Raw genomic sequence first — 25,438 nt, 5'->3', positions numbered from 1 at the left:
TTAAAGGAGCTGCAGGAATATCGTACTGGTGTGGTACGTGTGACAACAATCTCCTGTATTCTTCATATGTCTAGGCTATGGGGTAGAGTGGCAAGATTGAAGCCTTTTCTTACGAAGAAAAACATCCAAGCCCGGCTAAGTTTTGCAAAAACACACCTGAAGTCTCCCAAAAGCATGTGGGAAAATGCGTTATGGTCTGATGAAACCAAGGTTGAACTTTTTGGCCATAATTCCAAAAGATATGTTTGGTGCAAAAACAACACTGCACATCAGCAAAAGAACATTATACCCACAGTGAAGCATGGTGGTGGCAGTATCATGCTTTGGGGCTGTTTCTCTTCAGCTGGAACAGGGGCCTTAGTCAAGGTAGAGGGAATTTTGGACAGTTTCAAATACCAGTCATTTATGGCAAAAAAAACCTTCAGGCTTCAGTTAGAAAGCTGAACATGAAGAGGAACTTCATCTTTCAGCATGACAATGACCCAAAGTATACATCCAAATCAACAAAGAATGGCTTCACCAGAAGGAGATTAAAGTTTTGGAATGGCCCAGCCAGAGCCCAGGCCTGATTCCAATTTTAAAATCTGTGGGGTGATCTAAAGAGGGCTGTGCACAGGTGATGCCTTCGCAATCTGACGGATTTGGAGAGTGCTGTAATAAAACCAAAAGGAGCTTCAAAGTATTAGTTTAAGGTTGTGCACACTTATGCAACCATATTATTGTAGTTTATTTTAATTTCCCTCCACCTAAAAAAAGTTTTTTGTTTAACTGAGTTGTACAGTTTATAGGTCAAAATTAAAGGTGGAAAAAGTTCTGAAATGATTTATCTTTGTCAAAATTTTTAACATCACAGAAACCTGACATTTCACCAGGGGTGTGTAGACTTTTTATATCCACTGTACCTATAAACACACATACATGCATATACATAAATAAATACACACACAAGTTGCATCACTGCTGCACGCATTGGGGGCTTTAAATATACACTGAGCTGCACATGCACAGCTCAATGTACATTACAGCTAACGGGGGGGGGGGGGGGGGGCAAAATATGACCGAAAAGACCAATTGGGTCTCTCCTGTCATAAATACCCTGCCTGTCCACAAGTCAAAAGTAGGTTTAATACCACTTCAGGTAACATTTAGGGCTCATTCATACGGTGCTTTTCTGCACTAGATAAACACCAGTCATTGCTGGGACACATAGAAAACCATTTTTTTTTCTGTACATTCTTTACACTGCAATGCAACCTTAAGGCATGGTGCAGTGAGCTGCGGTAATTTGCCATGTCACATAAATGAAGTGTCACTTCCAAATTAGTGTGCCTTTTAAATTAAGAAAAAGTAAACCGTGTGATGCACTGAAAGACAGATGACATCACCCTCACAGTGGGGCTTACTGCATCCAAAAGCTGACCAGTGATTACATGCTAAAACCAAGCTTTTAGCGTTTTGGCAGTGTGAGCAAGCCCTTACTGGTCTTTTAAATTGCCCTTAGGGTTATGGACAGTGAAAGGAGAAGAAGCAGGCTGATGAGCTCATCTTTTGTCACTTGCTCTCTTCCTCCCATGTTCCTTATTAGTGCTGCATTACAGCTGATTGGTTCCTTTTGCCTCTCCTTGGCTGTACAGAGGTTGACACCAGGGTAAATTCAGATACTCAGACTGTAATATAGTGATCTCATATTGATTAAAGGGCAGTAATAATTTGTGTCTTTTTATATCTGCCTTAACTTCAGCTTTAATGCGACAGGCTCTGGACCTGGTATCCTGAACCTAGCTTTTACGCCTTTGCTAATCACTGGGCTGGAAAAAGTACACAGCTGGTACATTCTGTACAGCCAGGGCGACAGTGAAATAAGGATGAATAGAACTAGATAGTGGAGTTAGAATCAGGATGACCACCCAATGAAAGTTGCTTTTCCTGATCGTTCTGAAATTTTCAGTTCCTTATCTTATCCCAGTGGCTTAAGTACTGGAACAGGTATGCAAAGGAAGACTGACTTCAAAATCTAGATATTAGTTTCATATCAATGATGGAGTGTTAAGGCCAGAGACCGCCAGGTAACTCGTTTTTTCTATTTTGCAAAGGCTGTCCCATATTTATTTTCTCAAAGGTACCTTTTAAAAGGAGTGGACAGAAAACTATTTTAGGTTCTATATTTAGGAGTTAAAAGTGGCTGTAAAGTCCTAAACATTTTTTACTTTAATGCATTCTCGGCATTAAGGTAAAAAATGTTTAAGTATCACCCCCCCCCCCTAGACTTACCTGAGCCTTCACTCCATCCAGGGCAGTAACAGTCTGCGGTGGCTCTCTCCTCTTCTCCCCGTTCTCATAGGCTTGGCTGAGAGCAGCAGGAGCCATTGGCTCCAACTTCTGTCAGTAAAATATATGACGAGGGAGAGGGGGCAGGGCCGAGTCACACTGTCTGTGTGTCTATGGATTTAGGCACTGCAGTGTGGGATTAATCCCATAGATGTGCCACAATGAGAAGTGGCACACCGAAAAGAAGAGGAGGCAGGAACTCAGATAGGGGACCCGAGAAAAGGAGAATCAGGACCGCTCTGTGTAATGGAATTGCAGGCTAGTATATCATGTTTACTATTTAATAAAAAAAAAAAAAAAAAAAAAGGATTTTACAATCACTTAAAGCTTATTTGCTAGCCTCCTAGCTACAAAAGCAAAAGACTATTGGATAATTGTAAATATTCAGTGAATCATACCAGTGTAACTCAAATCCAGTCATCGAGAAGTCTCAAACGTGTTACATTTTCAGGAATTTTTATCTTGCATAGGTTGTTTAATTCATGTCATTTAATATAATGATTAAATAATTACTGCAGCACTTGCCCGAGGGGAAAAAAAATTAAAAACATTATTGGGTTGGGAAAAGCTAATCTAAAGAGCTCTGCTGCTGTAAACAATAGATTTACTGTATCTTTTTCCTTTAAAATGTAAATGAAGAAGAGTTCTTAAAGTCAACTGTTCTTTTAACTTGAAAAGCTGTGTCCTATGTATGTTCTTTACTAAAGCTGGCCATACATTATACATTTTTCTTGTTAAACTTCCTTCAGATCGACCTTCAACTATGTAGTTCAAGGGCCTGCCTGATTGTAAGTGTCTAGGTTTGACCTTTTTATAATATATATTTTTGGTAAATCTAAAGGAAAACTGTATAATGTATGGCCAATCTAAGCATGTCATATTATTTAAAAGAATTGTCTTTACTTCTGTTTATGGTAAAAGTCATGAAAATTTATGCTCATATTATTTTCTGTCCTCTTCCTTAGTGCTTGATGTGAGCATGCTTCCCTCTCAGGATGTAGTACGCACGCTGCTATCACTTCAACCTGTTCTACAAGATGCTATCCAAAAGAAAAGAACAGGACGGACGTGGGAGAATATTCAGCATGTGCAAGGCCCTCTTACATGGCAGCAGTTTCACAAAATGGCTGGACGTGGATCCTATGGTACAGATAATAAAGCCTAGCATTTAAAAGAATGGGGGAAAAATTCCACCAGGTTTTAATAGCGTATCTGCCTCTACTGGGAAATTTTTGATCACCATGACAACACAAATATAAGGGGCCTGGGGTCATCAGGATAGGAATAGAAAGGAATACAGTGGTAAAAAAAAAAAAATCAGAGGTTATTTTCCTCACTCTATTCTATTAAGTAAAAATTACATATTTTTCCAACAGCGTTACAGACTTAAACGAATGAACTACATGTTCTCAAAATAGAGGACATATTGTCCTTTTGAATGTTTCAGTCATGGACAATTTGTATAATGATATTCACAGGCTATATGTAGACTTTGTTACTCTAAGGAGGAGATCCTTTGTAAAATCAGGATAAAGCAGCATTGTAATTCATTGATGGATAATTGCTCAACTACGCTTTCTTGATTAAAGGGCCATATCCACTGGCCGAATATTGGCCACCATCGGCTGATCCAATAGAAACTGCCCCCAGGCTAATAGATTTTGTTTTTGACTTTTAAGCTGCTGATCAGGGTTCATTTTTTGTTTTGTATTGATCTATACAGCCTTATACTTGGTTAGAAAAAACATTTAAACTGGTTCAACACTTTTTTTTTTTTTTCCATTAAGTGAGAGGATTCAATAAAGCAGAAGGCCAATAATGAACTTCCATCAATTTTTGAGACAAAGCCAAATCCACTTGAAATTTGTTGCTCTGATTGAATGTTATTGTTCCCCTCATTGTCATTTCCTGTGTTCATAGGATCTGAAGAATCTCCAGAGCCACTGCCAGTACCCAACCTTTTGGTCGGTTATGACAAAGACTTCCTGACCATTGCTCCATTTTCTCTTCCTTTCTGGGAGCGTCTGCTTCTGGAACCCTATGGTGGACAACGAGATGTAGGATACTTAGTGTTGTGTCCTGAAAATCCAGCTCTACTAAATGGAGCAAAAGCTTTCTTCAGTGACTTAAGTGCAGTATATGAGGTAAGAAGTAGCATGGTTGCCTATCTTGAGATAATTTTCTTAACACGCATAATATAAATTTCTCTATCGTTCATTGAGAGACGCAGCTCCATATTTCTTTACCATTGGGTTATGCTGCCCCCTACAGGAGTAGAACACTAGGCAGGAAAAAGCTTTACTACGCCTATGGGGCTGTCCCTGCTGGCATACACCTACACACTCTGCTATAGCCTTCAGTTTGTTTATGCCTAGTTTAGGAGTAGGACCTAGTTTCCTGCTGGGACTTCGGTCTTAGCTTTTTTTTTTTTGGGGAATCTTTTTGTAGGGTTTTATTTTTTAGTTCGTTTTGTTCCTGAGAGAACTACAAGCAACAGCCGGCTGGGTTTCGGACTGGATATACTAGATCCTAAAGGTCTCCCAGCCTGGCCAGCGAGCATGCGCAGGTTATAGGCCTCGCCACGACAGAGCCCCCGATGGACGGGGGCTGGCTCGCAAGTGAAGCACCTCGCCGGGACGCACACAACTTGGGTTGCCCGGAGTCGCAGCATACCACCTGGCCATCAGCACCCCCACCCCGGGTGGAGGGGTAGTCTGTTCGGAGTGGTGCCCACCTGATTACGTTGGTATAGTGAGTAAGTGTCCCCCCATTTCTCTGGCGGTCTCGGGGTGGACATGGGCCCCTCCCTAGGGAAGTTGGACCCTCGGATATCCCTCGGCTTTCCTGGTCTCTTGGTGATACCAGACCCCCCCTTAGGCTCCCCCCCCCCCACAAGCAGGTTCCTATCCTGGGGGGCCCCCCATGCCACTGGAGACTGCATGGCGCACCATGGGGGCCGCTGTTTTGCTGTAGTTTTCGTTCTGCCATCAACAAATTTTCCCATTGAAATGCATGAGCGGACATTTTTTTGGTAGTTCCCCCATAGGAATGCATGGGGCGACCATTTTCCCGGAGTCTGCGATCGCTGGACAGCAGGGAGAAGCTAGGGTGACTATAGCACATGACCCAGGTATTTCCTGTTCGTGTGTCAGATCATTTTTTCTCTCTGCACAGAACGTTCCTACATCCCTCCAGATCGTTTTGGTGGTATTTTACTGGGGTCCCTGTAGGTATTTCTCATTCACCCTGCTGCAGGCTGTGCTAGGCTGGGACTTGTGGTGCCGCTGGTGCAGCTGTGTGGATCACGTTTTTCACAGTTTCTCTTAAAGAGACACTGGCTTTTTTGTATAAAGTAAATATGTAGTCCCAGGACCAAATTTCACCCACAGACCCCCTCAGTGCGGTGGCGGGATCCTCTGGGTCGCAGCCCCTATCATTTACAGCAGTTTTAAAAAACCTGGTGTCAAAAGTGGATTTAGTTTTTAAAAAAATGCCACTAGTAGAAGGTGCCCTATGCCTTCTCCTCCCTCTTTAGTATCCTCAGATTCTGAGGTAGATATGGCCACCGTGGACGCATGCCACACTGGTGGTTCTGCGTCTTCGCATTCTGATGGCGAGGAAGATGTATCCTCGTCAGCAGCTGTGGGGGGAAGCGCGCTGGTGGAGGCATTTATAGTGTCAGTGCAGGAAACCTTAAAAATGGCGGATGATTAGACAGCGTCAGGGACACAGGTGTCTTTTGGCACCCGTTAATCCCAGAAGTCGGTTAAGGTTTTTCCCTGTCTGGAACTTTTTGAAAACATTGTTAATGAACAGTGGGAGCGCATCAAACAAATGTTAGTGGTGCCTAAGCACTTTAAAAGGCGCTACCCCTAAGCGAATGCGGTATCTGCTGGATGTTTAGTCTGGCAACTGGATCATCCAGTTGCAAGACTAAACATGTCTACGGTCGTTCCGGTGGAGGAGTCCCCAGTATTTACAGACCCCTTGGATAGACTGATTCTCTGTCCCGCCATTTGCATGTGATTGCGGGCTCAATACTGAAACTGGTCTTGTGATCACTCTGGTGTCACAGACCATAGCGGAATGGGCGCTGTTACTGAAAGATGACTTAGAAACGGAGCAGCTCCCGTCGGGACTGACAGAGCTAACAGATCAAATGATCCAAGCCCTTCTGTATATATGTGATGTGTTGCTCGATGCGGCTCCACTGGTGGCCAGAGTGTCTGCGGGATGGGGGGGGGGGGGGTGGTTTGCGATTAGACACATGATGTGGCTAAAACGCTGGTCTGCGGACCAGGCTTCCAAATGGCTGTTTCTGACTTTCCCTTTACGGGGGACAAATTGTTTCCTCCTTGGATGAGTTGATCAAATGCCTTACGGGTGGGAAGAGTACTCTTGCTCTTGGAGGATTGGGGAAGAAGGCACCGCACGTAATAGACTGGGGCCTTCATTTACTGCTTATAGTCGGCCCTTTCGTGCCTCCGGGGCACAGGAGAAAGGAGCTAAGCCATTAAGGTCTTCTGGGGGTTCCAAGAAGACATGGTTGGGTAAGCTGAGAAGAGGCTAATCCGGATCTGTGGACGAAACCTCGTCTGCATAAAGGGACGCCCTCACCCATTTCTGGGGTGGGGGGACGTCTTTGCTTTTTTCTGGAACCATGGACTTCATTGATTCAGGACAAATGGGTTCACTAACTGATCCGATCGGGTTACAAGATCGAATGCCGGTCAGAAGATGACGAAACGCGTCGGGATTGGCTGGTGCCGAGACGCATGCGCAGACGAGGGACGCGGCGGCCATCTTGTCGGTTAGAAACCCACGCTACCGATGTGCGATGTTTTACTCATGGAGAATGTAAGCTGCTTTTTTACCATTTGTAATAAATGTTTTTTGAACATGCTACACCATGAGGGGATTTGTCTCTTGTATTTTCCGAGTACCTAAAGGAGGAATTGGGGGAACCCGGGTGTAAGAGTACTGGAAAGAGGCTTTTGGAAGCGGTCTTCCCTGTCAGTGTCAGCATCTTTATCTGGGCTTGGTTTGACCCTCAAGGGTCTATGCAGTTGGTAAGAGTACCCGGTCACTCTGCTTGGTGGTGGTCTTTCTCTACTTCACATTTTTCATCAATTTAGTAGATGTGGACTCTGCCAGCACTGTTGGGACTTACCTCTTCACATTCATCAGCTTGCCTATCATCACTGTTGATTATGGACTAGCACGACACCATTTTATAAAATTGTTTTGAAGATATATGCTTTCTATCTGTTTGTGTCAGCAGCTTATCCACGATTGAATCTCATACACTGTGATATTGCATATATTGATTTATTGGTGCATATTTTATATGATTTTAGCGCAGCAATTTTACTATTAATATTACTTATGCTCGCAGAGTATCAGAATTGGCGGCGCTTTCCTGCCGTTCGCCTTATTTGGTGGTGTACTGCGATAAAGTGATACTTCGACCTAGTCAGTCGTTTCTTCCTGAGGTGGTTTCTGATTTCCATCTAATTGAAGACATTGTGCTGCCTTCTTTATGTACTAAGCCTAAGCACCCTAAGGAAATTGCTTTGCATTCTTTGGATGTGTTTCAGGCAATTAGGGTTTACCTGGTGGCTACTGAATCTTTCAGGAAATCATATTCTCTGTTTGTCCTTACGGAAGGTTCAGAAAGGGATTGGCTGCGTCTGCTGTGACCATATCTAGTTGGATCAGGCAGACGGTCATTCAGGCTTATTCACTGAAGGGTCAGGTTCGACCTTTCCCTGTGAAGGCGCATTCTACTAGGGTGCTGAGTGCTTCTTGGACTTTTCGCCATCAGGCGTCAGTGATACAAGTTTGAATGCGGCAAGTTGGTCGTCTGTGCACGCGTTCACAAAATTCTACACAGATGTGTTGGCATCGCATACAAAAATTGCCGTGTAGTTTGGGCCCTTACCCCTATGGGGATACCAGCAAAAATAGATAGAGAAAGAAAGGATGGGGCTTTGCGGGCCAGTGGGAGTAGAAGGATCAGACGCAAAACCAATTTATAAAACCAAATAACATTTTATTGGTATATACGGTAAAAAGCATGGGCTACCATGCATATTTTGTGCAATAGACTAACATACAAAATTGTTAAAATCAAGCAAAATGAGTCATTCACAACATAGAAATACATCCCATGAGGGAAAAAAAACCAAAAAGCCTGTGTAGGCTGGAGGGTAGGTCTCAAGATGGATTACGGTCAATGTAGGTCCCCAGCAAGCCGACGCGTTTCGCTCAAGGCTTCCTCAGGGCCTGAGAGACCATGACAGACCGGTATTTCCTTATTGGTAATGACTCAAGGTAGATGACAAGTTTGTGGCGACACAACTACTGGTTAGAGATCACTGCTTCCATATTCAGAATACAAAATCCATGTTAGCGTCATATATATTCTCATTACGCTGGATTCAAATATTTGTGTTGGCATCCTCGGATGCTTCTTTTGGCCGCAAGGTTTTGCAGGCTGCTGTTTGACAGAGACTTAGGGTGTTGTCCAGGTGAGCTCCTGTTCCAGGTTGAGCTCTATATTCTTTGGTTGACTAAAGTTTTAGCCTCGTTGGGAATTACTTTTTTTTTCCTGCGTTTTCCCATCCCCCGTGCAAAAATACTGTTTTGGGACGTCCCAATGGTTAAGAGTTATATGGAGCTGCGTCTGTCAATGAATGATAGAAAAAATTAGAATTTTTGTAAGAACTTAACGTAAAATTATTTTCTCTGAGTCCTCTGACAGTCGCCGTCCACTCATACAATCTGCACGTCTGGATATTGGTCTTATCCACAGGAGTAAACTAGGCAGAAGATTTTGTTAGAAAACATTCACAAAACCTTTGTATAGACACACCTACAGGGGGCTGTCCCTCTGGTCAAATACCCCCATCTAGCTGCATTCCCAATTCAGTTTGGTAGCAAGCAGTACAGAGATCCATGAACCCCAAAAGAGGGGTGGGGGGGGGGGGGGGAACTGTCAGAGGACTCAGAGAAAAGAATTTTACGGTAAGTTCTTACAAAAATTCTATTTTCTCTTACGTCCTCTGACAGTCACTGCCCACTCATACAATCTGCACATCTGGGACATCCTAAAGCAGTGTAGATGTGAGGGGTGGGAAACGTAACCGTCAAAAGGCAACGCAGCACCCAGGTCAGAGAAAAGAACCTTATCTGAACCAGAAAGGTAAAACACTGGGTAACAAGAAAGCTCAACAGGAGCGAACAAACCCAGGAAAGCAAAATAAACAAGGGGAAAAAAAACCCCAACAGGAGGAGACAGGCTAAAACTACCCTGTCTCCCTTAAGGCACTGCCGCACTCAAAACTTTGCGGCCAAAAGAGGCATCCGCTGATGCCAATACATAAAGTTTGTAAAATTTAGTAAAGGTATGCACGGACGACCAGGTTGCCGCTTTGCACACCTGAGACACCAACGCCTGATGGCGGAAGGCCCAGGAGGCACTAATCGCTCTGGTAGAGTGCGCCTTGACAGGGAATGGTGGAACCTGATCCCTAATTGAATAGACCTGTACAATCGTCTGTCTGATCCATTTGGAAATGGTTGCCGCAGATGCAGCCGTACCCTTCCGAGGTCCCTCAGGAAGGACAAAAAGACAATCCGACTTGCTGAAAGATTCAGTGGACGACAGGTAAACCCTGATCGCCCGGACCACATCCAAGGAATGCAAGGCAAACTCCTTAGGATGCTTAGGCTTCGCACACAGCGAATGTAAGACAATGTCCTCGTTGAGATGAAAATCTGAAACCACCTTCGGAAGGAATGACTGATGAGGTCGCAAGACCACCTTTCCCTATGAACAACCAAATAGGGGGAGCGGCAAGATAGGGCCGCCAACTCCGACACTCTGCGAGCAGATGTGATCGCCACCAGAAAGGCCACTTTCCGTGACAGCACAGGCAGAGGAATCTCCCTGATGTTCTCAAAGGGAGGACGTTGCAAAACGGACAGGACCAAATTCAGGTCCCAAGGGGTAAAGGGTGCCCTCCTAGGGGGAGCCAGATGACGCACCCCTTGAATAAAGGTGCGGATCAAGGAATTTGACGCCAAGGGGCGCTGGAAGAGAATGGCCAGTGCAGACAACTGACCCCTAATAGTGGTCAGCGCAAGACGCTGCTCCACACCAGTTTGCAGGAAAGCTAACACCCTCGCCACGAAAAGGAACGGGGGTGGAACCCCTGCTATTCACACCAGGCGAAATAAGCCGTCCAGGTACGATAATAAATCTTACCAGACGAGGCCTTCCTAGCTTTGAGCAAGGTAGGAATGACCGCCGACGAGAGACCTCGGTCTATCAAGACCTGGCTTTCAACAGCCACGCCGTCAAAGCCAGTGACTGTAAAGCAGGATGGAAGATCGGCCCTTGAGACAGAAGATCGTCTCGTAGTGGGAGCCGCCAGGGAGGCTCGACGACCAGTTGCATGATGTCCGCGTACCAAGACCGGCGTGGCCAGTCTGGGGCCACTAAAATCACCAACCTCGTTTCCCGAGACCAACTTGCGAAGGAACCTGGACAACAACTGAATTGGGGGGAAGGCATAAATCAGGCGATAGAGTCCGAGGTGTCCGCCAGAGGGTTGTGTGTTATTGCCAAGAACCTTCCCACCTTGTTGTTTAGACAAGACGCGGACAGATCCACGTCCGGGGATCCCCATCGCGCACACAGCATCTGAAACACCTCTGGGTGCAGGGACTATTCCCCCTGGTCCAGGGTCTGGCGGCTCAGATAGTCCACCGGCCAGTTCTCCACCTGGAATGTGAACTGCCGAAATCGCCGGGACCTGCGTCTCTGCCCAAGACAGAATTTCGGCCACTTCCTTGGCTGCCCGGGCACTCCTGGTGCCCCCTTGGTGATTGGTGTAAGCCACCGCAGTTGCGTTGTCCGTCTGCACACGCACTGGGGCAGCCCCGCAGGCGATTCGACCAACGGAGCAAATAGAGCCTGATTGCTCGCAGTTCCAAGACATTTATCGGCAGGGAGGATTCCTCCTCCGACCAAGTGCCCTGGGCAGACAAATTGCCCAGAACTCCACCCCAGCCTCACAGACTGGCGTCCGTGGTGACCACAGTCCATAGCAACGGGTGAAAGGACTTGCCTTCCTTCAGAGCCGGAGACTGGAGCCACCACAGAAGATCCGATCTGACTTGGGGGCCCAAGGAGACCCTCCTTTCCAAGGAATGAGGATGCCTGTCCCACCTGGCCAGAATCTCTGCTTGAAGAGATCTTGTGTGAAACTGTGCAAATGGGATCGCCTCGAATGCCGACACCATCAAGCCCAGGGACCGCATGCCGGTCCGGAGCGAGGGGAGCTCGTTGTCCCTGAGGGACCTGACCTCGTCCTGCAGGGTCCGGAGTTTGTCCTCCGGAAGAAAGACCTTCGCCTGGGCGGAGTCCAGAACCATCCCCAGGTAAGGGAGGCGAACAGAAGGGGACAAGGTCGACTTCTGAACATTGATGGTCCACCCGAACTCCTGGAGCGTCTGAACCGTGATTGACTGATCGCGCAACAGATTGACACTGTAGCTCGACCTTAAGAGGAGATCGTCCAGGTACCCGAGGATGGCAATCCCCTGTACTCGCAACAAGGCTAGAACAGGAGCCAAAACTTTGGTAAAAACCCTTGGAGCCGAAGCGAGGCCGAAAGGCAACGCCACAAACTGGTAGGAAATGGTGTCGCGCTAATCCAAGTATAAAAATAGGCTGACAATAAAAGAATGAACGAGTCCCAAGTGCAATAATGGAGTCCACATAAATCCCAGAAAACGGAGGGGTGCAAGCAGGAAAGTCCACCACCGAACAAAATCACAAGGTACTCTTACCAACTTGATAGACCCCACAGGGTCAAAAACGCCCAGAATGTGGATAGGTTAGTAGCAGGAAGAAACTAATCACATTTGTCCACCTCCTCCTATATCGACCGGATTGGACTCCCAACAATTCCTTCGTGCACTCAGGAGACATAAAGAGATAATCCCCTCATGGTGTAGTAATTCAAACAATTTATTTAGGAGTAAAGGAAAGCAGGTTACATTTGAGAAGATCGTAACCAGCATTCAGTATAAAAATCATATGGATATCCCACCAGAAAGATGGCCGCCGCGTCCCTCGTCTGCGCATGCGTCAAGGCGTCAGCCAATCCCAACGCGTTTCGTCATACAGTGACGTCGTCAGGGGTGTGGCTTAGCTCTAGACGCAGGCCAATAAATGGTAGAGGGAGGCGGAGCGGCTCAGCGGATCCCGGGAACGAACGCCTATCACAGGCGCTACAAACACCGGAAGCCCACAATACCTAGCTATAATGAGCGTTACTCCATAAAGAGGCAATATATAAATGATATAGAAGCAAACCCGACAAATGCCATAACGCAAATAATGGGCCACTAGATTAATAGGATTTATCCCAAAATTCACCTATGGCAATATTTGGGCTCAGACTGGGAAGCGGCTCCATCTAGTGGTGGGAAAACATATTACATCATCACAACAAAAATGACCATATATATATATATATATATAAGTTACACAATTGTAAAAATTATGAAGCTGAAACCATCAAGAATAAAAATAACACACAATGTTGCACCCCTCCGTTTTCTGGCATTTATGTGGACTCCATTATTGCACTTGGGACTTGTTAATTCTTTTATTGTCAGCCTATTTTTATATTTGGATTAGCGCGACACCATTTCCTACCATTTCACTGAAGATACAGTTTTATTGTCTTTTTGTGTAAGCTGCTTTTTCTTTAAAGGATTACACCGTTTGTTATACTATTTTATATGATTATAGCGCAGTAATCTTACTTTATATAACGCCACAAACTGATAGTGCACCTCCGCTATTGCGAATCGGAGGTACCTCTGATGACCCTCGTATATAGGGATGTTTAGATACGCATCCTTGAGGTCGATGGAAGCCAGGAAATCTCCTGGACTCAAGGATGCTACCACCGACCGGAGGGACTCCATATGGAATTTCTGGACCCGCACAAAGCGGTTCAGAGACTTTAAGTCCAGAATCGGACGCACCTTGCCTTCCTTTCTGGGCACTGTGAACAGATTTGAGTAAAAACCCCGAAACCTGTCCCGATGTGGAACCAGGACAACCACCCCTTGGGTGAGGAGATCCTGAACCGCCCGATTGAGATCTCGGAAACGATCTTGGGTCAAATGAAGATTTGAGGTAAAGAATCTGTCTGCTGGGCGTGATCGAAACTCTATCTTGTACCCTGACCGAATGAGTTCTTGAACCCACCTGTCCTGAATCTTGGCCAGCCAAGGTTCGGGAAAACAGTGCAGACGTCCCCCACCCCTGAAACGGCTGAGGGCGCCCTTTCGGGTCGAGGCGGACTGAGCCGCCGTGCCAGTGTGGGCGGCTTTAGACTTGCCCGCCCAAGGCTTTTTCTGGCCACCAGAGGCCTTGAAGGACTTACCTTTGTCTTGTGCCTTGAAGGCACGAAAGGACCCCTGGTTAGGTTTAAAGGAAGGGCTCCGCTTACCGCGGAAGGACTTGCCCCGGGACACCTGGGGCAGCAGAGTGCTCTTGCCCCCAGTAATCCCCTTCACCAATTCATCCAGAGAGTCCCCAAAAAGACGACTCCCCGCATAAGGGATGTCAGACACCGTCTTCTTGGAAGACTGGTCGGCCGACCAGATTTTTAACCAAACGATGCGACGAATCGTAACTGCGACTGCAGACAGTCGTGCGACTAAAGGGGCCTCATCCAAGGCCGCGTCACACAGGTATAAAACAGCCTGACCAATTTGATCCACCATCTCCAGAGTAGCAGGAGGGGCGGAGTCAGTAATTAGAGTGCGCTTAAGTGCCTTGGCCCACTCCACAACAGCCTGAGAGACCATACGGAAGGGAACACGGGTTTTAGTAAGAAACCCACTACAAGGTAGATGTGGCGGGTAAGAGTTTCCACCCGTCTATCCGCCGGGTCTTTAAACACCGGAGAATCCTCAGCGGGCATTAAAGTGGCTTTATTCAACCTGGACACAGTGTGGTCCACCTTAGGAGCCGCAGTGCAGCGAGAATCCACTGGATCGGCAAAGGGATAATGGTACTGAAATCTCTTGGGCACCACAAATTTACGCTTTAAATTGCGCCATTGGTCATTCACGGTATCGTGAAACTCCGCGGGACACTGAAAAACCTGACCCGACTTCTGGGCTTTGCGGGTCCCAAAGGAAGACCGCTTACCCGACAGGTGGGGCTCATCTAAGTTTAAAGTGTCTTTCACAGAGCTAATAAGCGCAGACATTGCAGCACGTTCTCTTGCTGATCCGGAGGGGGAATCCTCCTCCTCATCCGACTGAGAAGACTGAGACACCTCAGGAGGTACACTGTCCGTGGCAACCAAATCTGGCTCTGAATCTGAAGACTGAGAGGGCATAGGCCTTTTCTTAGAAGCCCGGTCAGACATCATCAAATCCACTTTAGACGCAAAAGTCGCAAGTGCAGCAGTAAGTGAGACTATAGCAGAGGATTCAGGAGTACCTGAACCCTCCACTAGATCTGGGGGGAATTTGCTATCCTGGGACTCCATAATTGCAATCTCAAATTTAAATGACACTGGCCCTTTAAATCAGCGATTTCTGCGGTTCCCACCGCAAATGCACCGCTATGAGGAACAAGTTCTGTGCTACAGGAAACTGCAGGAAAATTAATGCTAGCAGGAATGCAGGCCAGGAAACACCATAAAATCCCCCAAAAGTGTGCTATATTTGCCACACGCTGCCAACTCGATCTGCATGTGAGAAGAAAGGAAGTGACCTCACGCCTCTAGAGGCAGAACACAGCCCCGAGCCACAAAAAAATGGTTGCCAATACAAGTCTATGGAGAAAGCTCTGGGAAAATGGCCGCTGTCCACATGGACATAGTGCCCACAACAAAGATGGTGCCCGATCGGCGCCAACAGTATTGCAGAAAATGGCTGCTGTCCTCACAATGAGGCCAAACAGCCTTCCCACACCTAAAATGGCGGGCCTCGCGTTTTTTTAGCCAATTGTGGCCCCCACACACCATGTCTGTACTCCCAAATAGTTGCCGAAGCACCCCAGGGACATCAGGGACCCCCGCAACCCCCAATACAGCGGTAGAACTGCCACAGCGCCCCCGCAGGGACCCGGAAGGGACACACAGGGACCACACTGACAGACATGAGGGGGACATACAGATCCATACCGAACTGCCATCCCCACAAACAGAGGGCCCACATACACACCTCGACAGACAATGCCATAGACAAAGGGGCAGCATGGTACTCGCCGGTCCAGCGAAAATGTGGGTACCGCTCTGTGACAGGAAGCCTCCCACTCTGGGTGGTGGTGCCATCAGCCGAAAGGGACGCTGGCAACACGCGGCGTACCGCAGTTGAGACATCCCAGCGAAGTAGCCACTTTGCAGGCTCGTCCCTGAGGACAGGGAGATGGTCGTTTGCGAGGCTTGGGCGTACACATAACCTGCTAACGCTCGATGGCAGGCTGGGATTCCATAAGGCTCTCTAGGATAACCAGTGCGATTCCCAGCTCCGCAAACGCTGTAGAATTCCGAAGTCTGACTAAGCGCAGGTACAAATAAAAAGCTATCATTGTAAAGAAAAAACACTGGGAGAGAAAAAATAATAAGAAAAAAGGCTGGGACTGCAGCCCCAGCCAGGGAAAAGCCACCCTACTCCTATGCTAGGCAGAGACAAACTGAATTGGGAATGCAGCTAGATGGGGGTATTGGACCAGAGGGACAGCCCCCTGTAGGTGTGTCTATACAAAGGTTTTGTGAATGTTTTCTAACAATCTTCTGCCTAGCTTACTCCTGTGGATAAGACCAATAACCAGACGTGCCGATTGTATGAGTGGGCGGCGACTGTCAGAGGACGTAAGAGAAACTGGATTTTCTCTAGCGCTCATTGACAGACGTAGTCCTCGGTGATACACCACCTTCGGGTTATGTTGCCTCCACAGGAGCAGGACTAGACAGGAAATTAAAAAGCTCTGGCCACACCCTAGGGGCAGTCCCAGAGGGTATATCCTCTCTCTCTCTGCCTCAGCAAATCAGTTATTTTCTGTCTAGTTAGGAGTAAGGACCTAGATACCTTGCTGGGATCTTAGGTCCTGGCAAGATTTTTTTCTTAAAGGATTTTTTAGACAGCTTTTTTTCTCCAGTGTTCCTGTGAGATCTTCAAGCAAGAAAGCTGAACTAGGCGACGGGCTGGATGTTGAGATCCGGTGGTCACCCCAGTTCAGCCTACGAGCGCGTGCAGGCCATAGCTCCGCGCTGGGTCGGCCGCGACAAAGTCCCATTAAAGGACTGACCCCGCGAGTTAAACGTCTCGCTGAAATGCCAAAGACCATGAGTCACGGCGTCCATATCGGTCGACAGCCCTCCCGCCCCGGTGGAGAGGGGTACTGTCAGGAGTTGGTGCCCGCCTGGTTCCGGTATGGTGAGTAGTATGTTCCCCCTTTTCCCCTGACGGGTCTTGTGGTGAACGCGGGCCCCTCTCTGTATGGTAAGATAGAGTCCCTCTCTATCCTATAAATGACACAGATCCTCCTACTTTGAGTGTGATTTTATGTGCAAAAAGCCAGGAGGCTTGGTTTGGGAGCTAACAATCTAATTGTATACATGTTAAAAAGATTATAATCTGTGGCATTCTGGGAATCTTACGGTGATAAGAATAAGCTACCTACCAGTCAGAAGCCACGGACATGTAGACTGCCTTCCTAATCAGATCTCCAGCTATAAGCAGGCCTCCCGAATGGCCATGCGGTCCGCCAGGGCCGGTACCGCCAACCACGCCAAATCCCCATGCAGAGAGAGTGTTGTGTGCCCTGCAGCACACCGCTATTCAGTACAGGCCGCCGCCATTTTTTTTGCTGGATCGCACGAGCCGCCATTTTGGCGTAGCCTCGTGTCTCCAGCATGGGGGCGGCCATGTTTGAGGTGATCCAAACACCTCGTGGAGCTAGGGGAGGCGCCGGAAGGCGTGCAGAGGGGCGGAGCCGCCTCCTTTCTTCCTGGGCAGCCAGCCAAAAGACTTCCTGTTTGTCAAGACAGCGCTGTAACCTGTTGCAGTTAAACTCTGAGCATCAAGTGGTGAGCCTGGGGGTCTATCTCTCTCTCTCTCTCTCGATCGATAGGGATCCCTAGCAGGTAACACTAAGGGGCTTTTTGTGGCGCTGGGGGTCTGAAAAAAAAAAAAAGTTTTTTATTTTTGAATTATATTATCCAGGAAGTGACTGGAATTATCATGGACCCTGCCACACATATTCCCCCACCTGTTTCCCTCGAGGGGGCCACGGGACCCGCCGGTGCACAGAGTGTAGAGTCATTTACAGCAATTTTGGAGTCTATGGTGGCTCGGGTGGAGGCGGCCTGTCAGGGACGGGGGTCAAGGAAGCGACCCCCGCCTACCCCTATACTATCTGACACCTCTGACTCTGATTCAGAGATGGTCACTGCAGTTGCAGGTTCCTCTGCAAAGGCTGTTATCCCAGGTAAAGCCCCCTCAGACAGTGAGGAGGACGCTTCTTCTCCTGCTATAATTCAGGAAGAAGCATTGGTGGACGCACTAGTTGTGGCAGTGCAGGAAACCTTAAAACTTGAGGCTTTACCGGCAGAGGCAACTGAAACAGAGATTCCTTTTGGTACTAATAAGCCCATCAAAACGGTGAAGGTTTTTCCTGTACCCAAATGTTTCGGTAATCAGATTAAAGGAGAATGGGAGCATTCTAACCGTACCTTTACTATTTCCAAGCGTATTGCTAGACGCTATCCGTTTGAGGAATCCATCATTAAGAAATGGACGGTACCACCAGTGGTGGATCCACCTATTTCCAGGCTGAATAAAGCCACGGTTATCCCAGTGGAGGACACTTCGTCCTTTAAGGATCCGGTGGATCAAAATATGGAAGCAGAGTCCCGCACCATCTTCTCCCTGATAGGGTCAGCATTTAGACCAGTAATTGTTATTGGTCTAGTTTCCCAGACACTTACGGAATGGGCGAAAATGGTACGCCAAGACCTTAGGGGAAAAAATATTCCCCAGGAGACATCTGATTTGATGGAACAGATTATACAAGGGCTACAGTTTATCTGTGACGCAGCCTTGGACACTACTCCCTTATTAGGGCATGCATCTATGTCAGCGGTGATCCTCAGACGTGTGCTGTGGTTAAAATGCTGGTCAGCTGACCTAGGTTCCAAAAAGACCTTGACAAATCTCCCTTTTCAGGGGAATCGTCTATTTGGGGCCAACCTAGATGAAATCATCAAGGATGCCACTGGGGGCAAGAGCACTTTTTTGCCACAGGCTGCTAAAGCTAAGGGACCTCGCAACAAGCGAGGACCTTTCTTTACCGCCCATAAAGGGCGCCCGGCTGGTACTAGCGGGAAAGGCAAGACTCCTCCAGGAGGGTTCAAGAAGGGCTGGTCGGACAAGCAGAGGACCAACCCAGCCAAACCCGAAGCAAAGGAGTACACAGCCTGAAGGTGCGCCCCCACCCGGTTTCAGGGTGGGGGGACGTTTTCACCGGTATTCAGGACATTAGATCGAGCTTCAACCACGACTACCGGTGCGATTCTTCCCTTCCAACATTTAAGTACTACAGGGAGCGGTAGTTACCGTTCCCTGAATAGATCTAGGCCAAGTAGCCTCTAGTCGGGTGACTTCGGTCCCTGAGGTTCAACCAGAAAAGATCACCCTTCCTGATAACAATCAGGTATCTGATAAATGTGTGGGAACAGAAAACGACCAGACTTTCTCGGATGGTCGGGGCCAGATACCTCTAGGGACGCCTGGTTCAGATTCTATCAGCGCCAGTGGTCCTAGAAATTCTAGGCTGGCCTCCTCAAGCCGGCCTGGCCGACTTGGACATGCTAGTCGCAGACGTTCCGTGGGAACTTCGTCTCAGGGAGTGTCTGTGGTCTCAAGGACCAATTTACCATCATGCTTTACAGTCGCTGGGTTTAATGGCCTGGCCATTGAGACCCAAGTACTGAAGGACAGAGGTTTGTCTACTTCAGTCATTCCTACCCTTATTAAAGCAAGGAAAGCGACTTCCAGCAAGGTCTATTATCACACATGGAAGACTTATATTGCGTGGTGCGAATCTTTAGGATTTCCTCCACGTACCTATTCGGTGACTCGAATATTGGCCTTTTTGCAACAAGGGGTTGAGCAGAAGCTAGCCTTGAGCACCATCAAGGGTCAAGTTTCAGCATTAGCAATCTTCTTTCAGAAACCTTTAGCTACCAAGTCCTTGGTGCGGAATTTCATCCAGGGGGTGCGGCACCTGGCTCCTCCAGTCCGCGCGCCCTTACCGCCCTGGGATCTTAATTTGGTTTTGTCGGTTCTACAGAAACCTCCCTTTGAAAACATCAGGGAGATTCCCTTGCTTACTTTATCCCAGAAGGTGGCCTTCTTGGTGGCTATTACTTCTGCTCGCAGGGTGTCAGAACTGGCTGCATTATCATGCCAGTCCCCATACCTAGTGATTCATAGGGATAAGGTAGTACTTCATCCTAAGCCATCTTTTCTTCCTAAGGTGGTTTCAGATTTTCATCTGAATGAAGATATTGTACTACCTTCCTTGTGTCCTCAGCCCAAGCATCATCGGGAACATGCGTTGCATTCCTTAGATGTGGTTCGGGCAATCAGGGTATACCTGAAAGCTACGGAATCATTCCGTAAGACGGATTCACTTTTTGTGATCACGGATGGCCCCAGAAAGGGTTTGCCTGCATCTGCCGCGACCATTGCCAAATGGATTAGACAAACGGTGGTACAGGCTTATTCTATTAAGGGTCAGAGTCCTCCGTTCCCTGTTAGGGCGCACTCCACTCGAGCGCTCAGTACTTCCTGGGCCTTTCGCCATCAGGCGTCAGTGGTCCAGGTATGTAAGGCGGCCACCTGGTCGTCGGTACATACCTTTACAAAATTCTATAAAATTGATGTGACGGCATCGGCGGATGCCTCATTTGGCCGCAAGGTTTTGCAGGCCGCAATTTGAGGAGACCGGTGGTCTACCTCGAGGGTTTTTTTCTGTTTGAAAAATTTCTTTTTTGTTGAGTCTCATCATTAAGGATGAGCATTGTAAACTTCTAGTTGGCACCGGTTGGGCCTTCTAGATTGGGATTTGATTTCCATTTTCCCACCCCTCATTTGTGATACTGCTCTGGGACGTCCCGAAGGTGGTGTATCACCGAGGACTACGTCTGTCAATGAGCGCTAGAGAAAAATGGATTTTTGTAAAATCTTACCGTAAAATCCTTTTCTCTTAGCTCATTGACAGACGTAGTCCCCGCCCCTCTGTTTTTGAGTTGGGTTGGGTTAAAATCTCTAAAGACTGCTTTTTCACATAACTGATTTGCTGAGGCAGAGAGAGGGAGGATATACCCTCTGGGACTGCCCCTAGGGTGTGGCCAGAGCTTTTTAATTTCCTGTCTAGTCCTGCTCCTGTGGAGGCAACATAACCCGAAGGTGGTGTATCACCGAGGACTACGTCTGTCAATGAGCTAAGAGAAAAGGATTTTACGGTAAGATTTTACAAAAATCCATTTTTTGTCTTACCGTAAAATCCTTTTCTCTGAAGTTACATGACAGACGCTGCCCCCGCCCCTCTATCTTGAATGGGTTGGGGTTTTTCCTCTAAACACTGCATTCAACGAAACTGAAGGCTATAGCAATGTGTGTGGGTATATGCCTGCAGGGATGGCCCCATAGGGCAGCATAACCCTATGGTCAAGAATTATATTGAGCTGCGTCTGTCAATGAACTTCAGAGAAAAGCATTTTATGGTAAGACAAAAATCCAGTTATTAGAGGAAAGAGAAGCATACATGTATTTCACTGTTTAAAAGTGCAGATTTCTTTAGTCAAACACGGCTAGTAAGGGTCCTTACTTGACATCCTGTAAGATCTGCTTACGTTCTACCTTAATAATATTTCCTAATGCATGCACATAAATCATTTTATTTTCTCAAAGATGTGCCATCTGGGACAGCACAGGCCAATCTGTAAGGTGCTGTGTGATGGGATTATGAAGGTTGGTTGTTCAGGAGCTGAAACATCTACTGAGGATGCACCCTCGGAGGAAATAGACAACCATGCTCAGTTGCGGATGTATGCTCAAACTTGTCGGCAGCATTTAGGTGAGCTGTTATGGTATTACAGTAGCAATTAAAATCAGGATTACAAATATGTACACAGTATTTAAAAATATTCATTCTTATTTTCACTTGTGTATAATTTTTATAGCTCCTTATTTGTCTTCGCTACAACTGGACAGTAGTCTACTGTTACCTCCTAAAAACCAGTCTCCTAGTTCGCAAGGAACACAGAGCACAGCTGCACCTCCATGCCCTTCTAATCCACCTGCCAACTCTACTACTAATGGTACGGGAACAACATCTCTTGCACAGCAGGCATCTTCCTCTTCAGTGCCAGTAGGAAATAGCACAGGAGCTTCTGCATTCAATAACTGTCCAAACCAGAATTCCTCCAGTTCTGGAGAGCGGTCATCAGGAAGCCAAGCCAGCAGTGAGAGTGAATCCAGTCAGCCTTCCACACAGCTAGAAACCCCTGAAAAGTGAGTATATCTCTGCTGCTATCTCTATCATAGGTTATTTTAATTTTCTTCATTGCTCAGCCAAAACTTGTGAATTTATCTACTGATATGATCTGTAAAGGAAAATCCCAATATAGTAACATAGAAGAATGATGTTTGCAAAGCAAAATGCTCAGTACTTATTGTCATCCCCTTTACAATGTGCAGCAAAAATTATTGTATTTTGATTTTTGCCTTTCTGCACATAGGCACATACTCATGATGTTACTAAGGAACTTGGTCCATAACCCTACAACCCATTAGGAAATCAGTGTAACACTTTTCAGTAAAATAGTTTGCTCTTTTTTCTTTCACAGCCGCTGTTATGATCTTTGTTTTGTGTTATTTGATATGACATTTAATTTTTTTTTTTTTGCAAGATTCAGGAACACCTTGGTTTGCATGATTACTTGCTTTAAATAAAAGCTCTCACTGACTTCTGTAGGTACAGACAATGTAGGGTGTTTTGAGGGAACACTCACAGTAAAAAGCTGGCAGAGGGGCGCAGGGAGCCTTCCTGGTTGACAGGACACAATGATTACTGCTAGTGGCTATAGCTCCTGGCAGTAATCTAATGTAACAAATCAGACAGGCTGGTTTTACCCAAGATGATACATTGATCGAATTGTGGCCTGTCCCTGCTGAACTGAACTGTATGAATTTTAATCCATCCATGTATAATTGTTTAAGTGTGAAAAAACAGTACTGTTCCTCTGGGAGGAAAGATCAGGGCAGAGCTGATCTTATGAGAGAAATCACTTTGACTGCAGTGCTTCCATTGTCCATTTCAGTTGAAATTGCACTAAAATGCCTGCAGCTACCAAGGTTAAGGAGGGCTTGCCTAAACTTTATTTATTAAGAGTATGAATCTTCTGTATTGTCCATAGCCGGACCACAGATTTGCTTTAAGTGCTTTACAAGCTTTTGGCTCCGCAATTAAAATGTTTTAAGAAATTATTTCTGTAATAAGATTTGATACTAATTCATAATAATCTGAAAACCTAGGTTGCTTATGCTTATTCTGCATTAAGAAATTCTGTTCTGCTCTTTCCTGCCTAACTGTTCTCACGATTGGTCACTTAGGCTTCATTCACATGTCTTTAAACTGCATGGTGCAATAAGTATCCTGCGGATATTTTTGGCAGGGATCCTAGGTGTTACTATTAGCAATGGCTGCTCGGCCTGTACAACACAGTGTCTGAAAGGAGCTGGATCATTCCATGACCGTAAGAATGTATTTGCACATTCAGTGGTTACTTGCAGTTATCTACAGATGATCAGTCTGTCTACTTCCAGGATCATAAAGCTTTCCCTTTCTGCAGGTAATCAATGGACGTTTAGATACATGCGGGTACATCTGCAGACAGCCCTGGCTTCTTTTAGGCCCCTTTCATCCTTTGGAGTCCATCGGCGGACTCAGTTTTTTTTCAGCGGGGGATTGATCCGCCGATCCCCCGCTGAGCAGGCGGATGGCAGCTGTGTCTCCGCGCTGTGTGCGGAGACACAGCTGTCAGGTTCTGCTGTTCTCTATGGGGGAATCAGATGGGAAGGGACCGTCAGTCAGTTCTCATCTGATCCCATCCGATCCGCTGGACAGATGGAAAATAGGGTTTCCATCCGTCCAGATTTGAGGGATAGGATGTCAGCGGACATGTCTCCGCTGACATCCGCTGCCCCATAGAGATGCATGGGGCATTCGTTCAGATCTGCCAAAAAAAAAACGGACAGGCGGATCTGAACGGTCCGCCTGTGTGAAAGGGGCCTTAGTCTGCCATTGGGTTTTGGCCACTGCTAAATGGAAAACCTTTGATCTGGACCCCAGGTTTCTGTGGTATACTTAATGCACCATGGCTGAGTTAGCTTGTGTGAATAAGGCCCAAGTGTGGCCAATCACTGATTAATGCTTAGGAGTGGACAGGGTGTGTCAGACTTCTGCTTAATCAAGCTGAAGTTGTAATTTCTGAAAGGAAGAGTATATATTTTAGGGGCTCCTGGGACATGACATGGCTAAATGGATCTACAGACAATCCCAGTTTGCTTTTTGGTAATGTATTAGGTTAGAAAAATGCTGTGAGCTGTGATGTTTGTTTCCAAAGTAATTTCCTTTTTTTTTTTTTTTTTTTTTTTTTTTTTCTTCTCAGCTGTGAATCAGGATTTCATAAAGTTAGACATGTTGGTTTCTATTACTCATGTATACCCTAAACCCTGCTATGTGTGTACTTTGAGAAAATTTATGTGTGTATATATATATATATATATATATGTTTTTTTTTTTTTTTAATGTTTCCAGTGCAGCAGAAAGGGAGAAGATCGGCATTCCAACTGTGGCTGAACCAACTGGAGTCTTAACCTCATACCCCACTGTTGTAATATATATGGTGGATCCTTTTACATATTCAGTAGATGAAGATTCAAGCACTGGGAATTTCTGGCTGCTTGGTCTCATACGATGTTTTACAGATATGCTGGAGATCTTACCAGAGCAGCTTCGCACATCCTGTGTCCTGCAAGTATGTATGTTGTCTCGTGTACCTTTACATGTCCTTCATGCGCCTAAAGTGGTTCTAAAACTAAAACTTTTTTTTACCTTCATGCATTCCCTGCATTAAGATAAAAAGCATTGGCTGCAGTTTTCTCTCCTCTAACCCTCTTCACAAAGGAACTGACAGGCAGCAGCAGGAGCCATTGGCTCCTGCTGCTGTCAGTCAAATTCAGTGAGGAGGAAGCAGGGGCAGGGCTGAGCCGCACTGTGTGTGTGTTTATAGACGGACACAGTTAAGCTAGGGATCGACCCTGCACAAGTGCCTCCATAACAAGGAGCTTGCTATGAGGGCACTCGGAGAAAAGGAGGAGCCTAGAGAGCCCCTAGGGAATCCCGGAAGAGGAGGCTTGGGGCGGCTTTGTGCTGAACCATTGCAAAGAACAGATAAGTATGACTTTTAATATTTTAAGTAAAAAAAAAATGTAAGGCTTTACAATCATTGTATGGGGCATTTTTCATCTTTTTCTACTCTTTCAAAACCTTTTGGATTTTCTTTCCCCTGTAAAGACCTTTATTCAAGGTGTTTCTCAGATCAGACCTTAGAAGCTTTCTTTGGTTCTCTCTGCCTTGCAGAAACCACCCTTTGAACCCTTCAGGGATCTTTGTTTGAACCTTTCAGTGAACTCCTGGGAGCCTTCTTGGTGCCTATTCATCTGTCAGATGTGTCTTGAGTTAGCGGCTACCTTGTAAGGAGTCATTCCTCATTCTCCACAAGGTCAAAGTTGACTTGCGGCCAAGACCCTCCTTTCTTCCTAAGGTGGTATCAGCCTTCCACCTCCATGAACACAGTCCTTCCTTTAATTGTCCCCTACTCCAGAACACCCAAATGGGATTGCGTTTCACTTTCTGGATGTAGTCAGTCATAAGTCTTGCTTAAAGAGGTTGTAAACCCAAAAATTGAAAAAAAAAACCCTGCAAGAC

At 46.5% G+C, this 25,438-nt stretch overlaps 1 protein-coding gene across 1 annotated transcript in view; it reads left to right on the top strand.

Moving 5' to 3' along the window:
• MED13L (mediator complex subunit 13L) overlaps nucleotides 1-25,438 on the top strand; it is a 310,651-nt gene that overhangs the window by 210,345 nt on the left and 74,868 nt on the right. The window contains exons 18-22 of the mRNA XM_082258705.1: nucleotides 3,294-3,473; nucleotides 4,249-4,472; nucleotides 21,355-21,520; nucleotides 21,627-21,957; nucleotides 24,266-24,485. Coding sequence (XP_082114831.1) covers nucleotides 3,294-3,473; nucleotides 4,249-4,472; nucleotides 21,355-21,520; nucleotides 21,627-21,957; nucleotides 24,266-24,485 — 1,121 coding nt within the window. The remainder of the gene's footprint in view (nucleotides 1-3,293; nucleotides 3,474-4,248; nucleotides 4,473-21,354; nucleotides 21,521-21,626; nucleotides 21,958-24,265; nucleotides 24,486-25,438) is intronic.

This window comes from Pelophylax lessonae (genome assembly GCF_965119305.1).
Source record: "Pelophylax lessonae genome assembly, chromosome: 1".
In the NCBI taxonomy this organism is placed as follows: Eukaryota; Metazoa; Chordata; class Amphibia; order Anura; family Ranidae; genus Pelophylax; species Pelophylax lessonae.
The sequence above is the reverse complement of the archived record's forward strand: the minus strand, read 5'-3'. Positions and strand labels throughout refer to the sequence as shown.